Source organism: Periophthalmus magnuspinnatus, chromosome 22 (assembly GCF_009829125.3).
Source record: "Periophthalmus magnuspinnatus isolate fPerMag1 chromosome 22, fPerMag1.2.pri, whole genome shotgun sequence".
Lineage (NCBI taxonomy): Eukaryota > Metazoa > Chordata > Actinopteri > Gobiiformes > Gobiidae > Periophthalmus > Periophthalmus magnuspinnatus.
In genome coordinates, this window is record NC_047147.1 from 41,841 (window position 1) to 49,819 (window position 7,979).

Consider the following 7,979-nt stretch of genomic DNA (forward strand, 5'->3'; position numbering starts at 1 on the left):
ATTAAGGTATACTGTATGCCATGCCATGTTAAAAATCAACACAAGTTTGCAAGAATATAGGCAACAAGGTTACAACTTTTTAATATCTTAGCAGAACAGCTATAATACAAAATCAACATTTTAACACAAGTCTGCAAGAATATAGGCAACAAGGTTACAACTTATTAATAACTTAGCAGAACAGCTATAATACAAAACCATCAACATTTTAACACAAGTCTGCAAGAATATAGGCAACAAGGTTACAACTTTTTAATAACTTAGCAGAACAGCTATAATACAAAACCATCAACATTTTTTGCCATTCACAGCAGACGTACAAAATAAAATTTGAGGAATAAAATTTCCCTTCATACAAACTTAAACTACGAGTTTGACTTCAAACTTGCTTTGTCTGAACAAAATTAACAAATCTGTTTTGAATTAGTTGAAATATTAACATTTGTGACAGCCAATATTGCAAAATGCTGAGCAGGTTAAATTTTCCTTTTCAGGGCTGTAATTCGATTCTTAACATAAAACTTAAGTGCTAGCCAATCTCTTCTTTTAAGAGCATTTTTTTCCATTTTGATACGGTTCTCACAATCATGCTTTCCTGGTACCTTACAGGTTGTGATGAAGAACATCATGTGTCTTTCCACAGCAGCAACCTCGTCCTCATCCCATTTCTTTCTCTTACTAAGTGTTTGCCCTATAGAGGAACATAAAGAAATTACATTTTGTATTTACATTGCTTTGTCAGACTAAGACCATGAACACTAAGCAGATTTACCTTTAGCGCTTTTCAGCTGTCCAGACCCTTTGTTTGCATTTGTAACCTGGGTAGTAGTCACAGTGTCCTCCTGTGGAGGGTGTACCGTCCCGCAAGTCTCACTTGCTCCCGTGACTAGATCTAAAAGAGAAAAAGAAAAGCAATTGAGCTACATAAAAAGTACATAACAGTCTAGTAGTCATGTTGTCTACTGGATAGTATTACAGGTGGGTTCACTTTTGTCTGTAGTTCATATCAGAGTGGGAATATTTAAATCAAATAGAAAGACGTGCATATCTCAATCTAAACCAGTGTCTCTGTGGTGCAACCAATTAACTGGTGACCTTTACAGTTTGTGCACATCTTTTATCATTTTTTGTAATGTTTTAACCAAGAATAGTAGCATATTTTGTAATCATAAATAGTGATTAGTCCAGTTACATGTTTTGAAATAACTGAATGACTTGGTAATGAGTGATTAAAGTTGATTACTGAGGTTTTGCTCAAGCTTTAGATATTTTACACTCTTAAATCACAAGTGATATATTTTAGGGGTACATTAATGAAGTGCACATTCTCTGTGGAGAGATGAATATGAGTAAACACACTGCCCAAAGAACTGTATGAAACATTTAAAACTCTCAAAAGGAAAAAGTGAATTTGATTAAAGGTATTATTAAGTAAAGGCAAGTATTAAGGACAAGAAAAAAGTACATTGCTTAAGACTTAAAAAAACAACAACATTCATAATGAGTGTATTCAGGCATATGGATGCCTCAACACTTGGACATGCTTTTGAGGAGTCAGTCACATGAAATCTATGAATTTTAGAGGAAACATATGCAAACATAAGTGACTATAATTTGCAAATACAATTAAAAAATGTATGCATGCTACTGTTGATTGGAGAGAGCCAAAATAGAAATGACAAAGACAAATGTTTGATACCTTCTGGATTAATGTTGATCTCATCAAGGGACATTCCTTTGAAGGCTGCTACACGCCCCTGCTCCAGAGCCAAGAGTACTTTGCTGATTTTAGCAAGTTGGAGAGTTCCTTCGGGAAGTCTATAAAACTGCCTGTGCACCCTAATGTCATGCCCTAAAAAGTCAGCAAGCTGATCTAACTCAGTATTACTTAGGTTTAAGACCTGAGACAGGGTTGCAGTTTGTTTCCGTAGTTTTGTTGAAGTCAGACTGTCAGGGCTTTTCGCACCACAAGCCTTGGCAAAGTACCGAAGACTATCAGAGCCGCGGTAGCAAGTCAAACTGGATGGCCTTGCAAATAGGTATATGTTCTCTGTGAGAATCCCACATTCCTGTCGTTTGCTGACAAGCAAATCCAATGTTTGTTGCATTGCCGGACTCAAAAGCACAGGGACCTTTCTTCCACGTTTGCCTCTAATCTCCAGTCTTCGGAAATGCTGACAGAGTCTCTTCTCTAGATCTGAAAGGGCAAGATTCACATCCTCCTGTGAATCCGACACATTTTGGGATGTATAGGCAGAGAGGGGAATTTTTGATACTTCTCCAGATCTGCGTCGGTTAAACAAAATAACTTGTGTCAAAATAACCTTTGTCAGCTGTGTGTATGTCTGAAGCGATGTGACTGAGGACAGCTTGTGGAAAAGATCTTCTTGCTCAGCATCCAAAAAAGAGTGAAGTGTTTGGACGTCTTTTGTAAAAGGGAGCAACTGTGGCCTGTTCCACTTTGACTCATTAAGAGTTCTAAGGGACGCGGATGATATTAGTTCATTCCACCTGGCTTCGTAAACTCTGCGAAATGTTTGAGCTTCCTTTGCTGCATTTTCGTCACCAATCACATTGGCACGGCTTTCAACAAGCAAGGAGACTTTTTGCAAGCTATATCCAATCTTCAAAGCTAGACTTGGGCAACTGTAGGAATGCTTTTCAGAATTGTACCCTGCCACTTCTTTTACAGCTTGAACGACATGCATAAAATTTGCAGGTTGTACGTGCTCTTTAATAGTCTTTAGGTGAGTGGTTTTTCTCGAGCACAACAGCAGTCTTCCAAGCTCCCTCAATTTCTGACGTATATACTCATGTTTGCTGGGATCATATCCAAGCTTATTGTACAGATGTTCACCATATTCCATTATACAGGCATCAGATTTGATTGCATGGAACACATCATCTTGCAACATGTTGTTGATTAGCTTCCACAGCTGAGCCGTTGTTCCCGTTGGTGGAGGAGTTCCATAGCCACAGAGGGCCTGGATACGTGTTCTGCCAGGTTTCACTGGAATACAAGGTTTGAATTTGCACAGTTTCATGTGCCTCCAAAGGACTTTCCTCAGGAAAAGACCCTGACAATATGAACAATGTAGATAGTCCTCAGCTTGAACAGGTTGACTGGGCTGCTGTCATGCTACAAGAATTCCAACACCAGAGTCCAGAACTTGCACATTGTGTGAAAAATTGCCCTTGTTTCTTAAATGTTCCAGCTGCAGTAGTCTTTCCTTAGAGTTTTTCGGGAAGGAAAAAGCCCTTGCAACTTCTGCCTCATCTTGATGAGCATGTTCCAAATGCCTTGCCATCTTAACAAATCCCTTTTTACAGTACAAACAGCATTGCTTTTTGCTGTACATTCTAGATCCATCATCTTTTTTAAAAACAGCAGGTATGAAAAGTGAACTGTTGTTTGTTTTACTTATAGAAGAATCTGTACAGGGTAGGTTTTGCTCTGAATTTGATGCAGAGTTTTCTATTATTGGTTCAGTCACTTGCTTGCTTGAACATCTCTTATGACTCCTGTTTTGTTTCCTTACACGTGATCTCCCTCTCTCACTTTTCTGATTTTTTGTATTGTCCAGTTCAGCAAGTGATTGTGACTCCTTTCCAGTGTGCACTATCATGCTTGGAAATCTGAGCTTATTAATTTTCTCATCAGCTATGAGCATCTCACTGGTGTCTGTATCTTCAGAAGAGTCTTCTCCACTTTTAGGGATGTACTTTTCTCCACTGTCATCCGAGGTGGAATCAAATAGCTCATCTGAATCAGGATCAAATAGCTCATCTGAATCATAATCAAGGGGCGCTCTCATCTTAAGGAAAGAGAAATAAAATGAATAAAGCAGGTAAACGCCGTAAACAATATTGTGCACATTTAATACATGGAAACAACCATCAAGTGTTTATTTAAAGTGCACACCTCTATGCTTTTTGTTCTCCTCAGCTTTGGAATAGATGTGTCAGTGATGGTCAAGTCACATTCAGAGGATGGACCTGATGCCTGAGGTGTAAATAAACCTGCTTAATTATATAGCACTAATACACAAAATGAATGACAGTGTAAAGACTTTACCTCACAGCTTTCGGTTAGCTGTGAAGAAACAGTGCATTGAGTTTCTGCTTCATTAGAATTTGTAATATTTACAACAGGAGAGCTTCCAGTTCTTATTCTTGTAAGTCCTTCATCCTTTGCCTGTGGAAGGAAAAAGAAAATATTTTAAGTGATTTAAAATATAAGCTAATTAAATTAAAAAGCTTTAAACAAAAAAAAAAGCATCAACATTGAAGTGACAGGTGTTATACTTACAAGTAACAAAATCAATGTGCGTGCAATTTGGAATCTACAGTAAAGAATGATTGTGCCCGCAGGAAAAAAAATGTGCTTGGAAACAAAACTTGCACCAAATTCAAAACCATATTATTACTGAGAAACATTGGCCCCCACAAATAATGTGCGCAAGACACAAACTACAGTAGATTACAGAATGCGTGTCCCCACAAAGTCAGAAACCCGGAGTGTGTTTGGAGTCCCCACAAAGTCAGAAAACCGGAGTGTGCTTGGAGTCCCCACGAGTAATGTGTGTACGACAATGTCCAGATTCAAGTATGCAGTCCCATTGCAGAGTGAAGTCGGAGTCCCCACCAAGTCAGAAAACCGGAGTGTGCTTAGAGTCCCCACGAGTCAAAAAAAACAGTGTGCTTGAATCCATGTCCCATTATACAGTTGAACCAGTCTGGACTAAAATAGCACAAGAACTAAACAGTGCTGTTCACACTGACTCTTACTTGTACGACGAGTACTGGAGGTGACTCTGGAGTCATCTCTACAGGTCTGGACAGGTGAGGATCAGATGACTTGGCTGCTGGAGGTTGTTCCTCAGTCTGCAAAAAAACATTTTATATTCATATATACAGCATAAATCTGTAAATATAAATCTAAATATAATATGTAATACAAGTATGATACACACACCCACACCCCCCCCCACACACACACACACACACACCCCCACACACACATATATATATATATATATATATATATATATATATATATATATATATATATATATATATATATATATATATATATATATATATATATATAAGAAGCTCCACACAAACCAGGCTTGCTAGATGCAACAAGTTATCAAGCCTTTAAAAAAAGTCACAAACAAGTTATCTGAGCACTTCAATTTTCAATTAAAAGTTATTGTTTTGTCCATTGATTAAAAAGTCAGTGTTACTGCAGAACAAATGCCATATTTTAAATAATAGCCTAATTTAACTTTAACAACTTTAAATGGGGCAAGAATGGAGGATGACATTTTTGTACATCCTGGGTTTAAAGTTTTTGCATAACATAGTATTTAAACTATACGAAAAACTCATACTATACAAAAAACTCATGAAAAAGTGGGGCTTATCAAAACAGCATGTTCCAATAGGAAATAATCTTCTGAATTTCTACTACTAAGTTATTTTAATACAATTTTAGTCCAAAACAAAAAATGTTGCATTGCACCTGTGTGGCAAGTTTCCTACACATTGACCACATGGCATCCCCTTATACAATTAATCATCCATGGTTAGGTGAAGACAAGTCCTTTGTCTGTTTTTGGTTAGAAGACACCTCTTCTCCTATAAATACTGCTGACTGGTGTGACCGATTGACCCAAGAGACAACTTACGTGGGGTGAAGGTGACACTTCAAAAGTTTTCCTATAGGTCTGCTGAAGCTCCACCCCCTGCGGGGCTTGCCTGCATCCTACAAGCAACTTTATAAAAACTGTATGTTGCTCCTGTTATCTCTATCTCTCTCTATACTTAAACATACTGGACATATGGATTAGACATATGTATTTTATATCACAAGAGACAGCCGAAACTCTGGCTGGTATCATGATACCATGCATAATATTAAACTTAATTCTTTTATATAAGAAACCTTTGGCCTCCATCATTTTTATTCTGCAACCAGAAAATCATGCTTCCAGTGACATTTCCTTAAACTGATTACTTGATCCATTTAAGGAAAAAAGTCCATCAGTAAATACATACCTGTGTTCTCCATGGACAATCACTTCCACCATAGTCATATGTTACTTCTTCTCCTGGCTGAATGTCCCTTGAAGCAAACAGACAGAGGTGTGGTTTGGCCTCATGCATAATCCTCTTCATTTTGCAATTCGGATGACGGTGGTCATCGTTGACAAGTCGTCCCAGGCTGCCATCTTCTTGTGCTGCGTCAATGCTTAAAAGAAAGATTAAAGCTGTCATATTACCGGTAGTGCATTAATTGCAATTAATTTATTAACTACCGTCATAGTTAAAGTGTTATACTTTTTAATCGCATTATTATTATTTTTAATCTCTGACTTCTCTGTTTCCATTTTCAAGTTGCATGTGAAGCCTAATTGGCTGTCATGGATCTGGTTGGGGACTAACTATGTTTTCTTTTGCCTATTTGAAGTATTTTCTTGATGGTATTCAGCATTTTTTTCAGTTGTAGAAGTTCACTCAGTGCTTAGTAATTGTATAACTCAGAACATGTTGATAGTATTTTATGTGCACCTGATGTTTCAGCACTTTATTTCAGTTGTACACATTCAGTCAGTGCTTAGTAATTGTATAGCTCTATATGTTGAGAGCATTTGAGCATTTTTGTATTTAGAAATATTTAGGGATCGACAAAAGTACAGTGATATCTCCTGGTGATCAAAACTAGTCTCAAATACAGAGGGATGTAAACAGCTCAGAAAGCATCGGTTCATATGTGAAAAACAATAATGGGTTCATAAAGCCATAGTTTTTTTGTTGTATATCAACCTTTTGCATCCGCTACAATAATATAATTGATTTAAATGAAAAACAAAACAGAAAACTCATGTTGAGGGTTTTCCTCATGAATTTTTGGTCAGATTAAAAATAGATTAATTAGATTAATAAATTACATAACATAAATAATTAATTTCATACTTTTTTTAATCTATTAACAGCACTGAGATATATATATATATATATATATATATATATATATATAAATAAAGCATCTGTGTCAAAACTTTTAAGTTCCAGCCTTGCATTTTAAATGTTTTAATTCACTATGCCCATGTCCTTATAAATGCTTTATAAGCATGTAAATAGAATAGTGCCATGGAACGAGTACCTTCTTTCTGTTCCTGTTGAGTTTCATTTTGCACATGAGACAAAGAATACCCTCTCCATCTAATTAGAAATGAAAAATGGGCAGTGTAGCATTCAGAATTTACCACCACATCTTCTCTCTCCAATAGAAGTCAAACATGAAAACGGTACATCTTTGGTGATAGGTCCTCTTCCTCCTTTCTGCCTCCTCAAAATTTATCAACTTCCCTCTGTATTCCACCACAAAATCTCCTTTTGAGAAATGTGACTTTGCAAAGACCCCTCGCCCTGTGCAAACAAATAATACAAATTGTTAAAACCTATGAATTGAAATACAACCTATTAAATACATACATAACATAACCATGTCATCATAACTCATGATAAACAGATGTTTTATAATCTACACAAGTGATGTCATGGACTAACATTTGGCATGTAAAAAAAACAACAGACAATACCTTTATAGGAGTTGATGTACATAATTTCAAGTTCTTCTGTTTTATCAACTGCTTTCTCAATGTGGTCTGTCGCATCTTGGAGGGGAGTCCTCCGCCTTCGTCTTCCAGCCATCAGAACTGTATAATATAATTAAAACACAAGACCAATTAAGGAGCAGTCCTTGATTTTGCACATGAACAGGGTCTCACAAAATTGAAAATTGTAATACATGGTTCAAATGCATCCAAACTTTTCTTCATGCACTTATAACACCCCAAATTTTTCTCAAGTCCGTTTCAAATGATGTTACACAACTTATCTGACTGTCACAATAACGTCAAAAACTGCAACTTGCCTCTGATTATAAAAAATGTAAAGGTTTTCAAGAA

The 7,979-nt window shown here is 36.7% G+C and overlaps 1 protein-coding gene across 1 annotated transcript; it reads right to left on the reverse strand.

Moving 5' to 3' along the window:
- Window positions 1-818: 818 nt before the first annotated feature.
- On the reverse strand, window positions 819-7,668 carry LOC129457341 (uncharacterized). The gene is made up of 8 exons (XM_055231145.1): window positions 7,611-7,668; window positions 7,275-7,437; window positions 6,064-6,256; window positions 4,789-4,884; window positions 4,076-4,195; window positions 3,923-4,003; window positions 1,700-3,815; window positions 819-892 (listed from the first exon to the last, which is right to left on the reverse strand). Exons 1-7 carry the CDS (start codon window positions 7,630-7,632, stop codon window positions 3,135-3,137), a joined length of 1,356 nt encoding a protein of 451 aa, XP_055087120.1. The 5' UTR covers window positions 7,633-7,668; the 3' UTR covers window positions 819-892; window positions 1,700-3,134.
- Window positions 7,669-7,979: the final 311 nt, after the last annotated feature.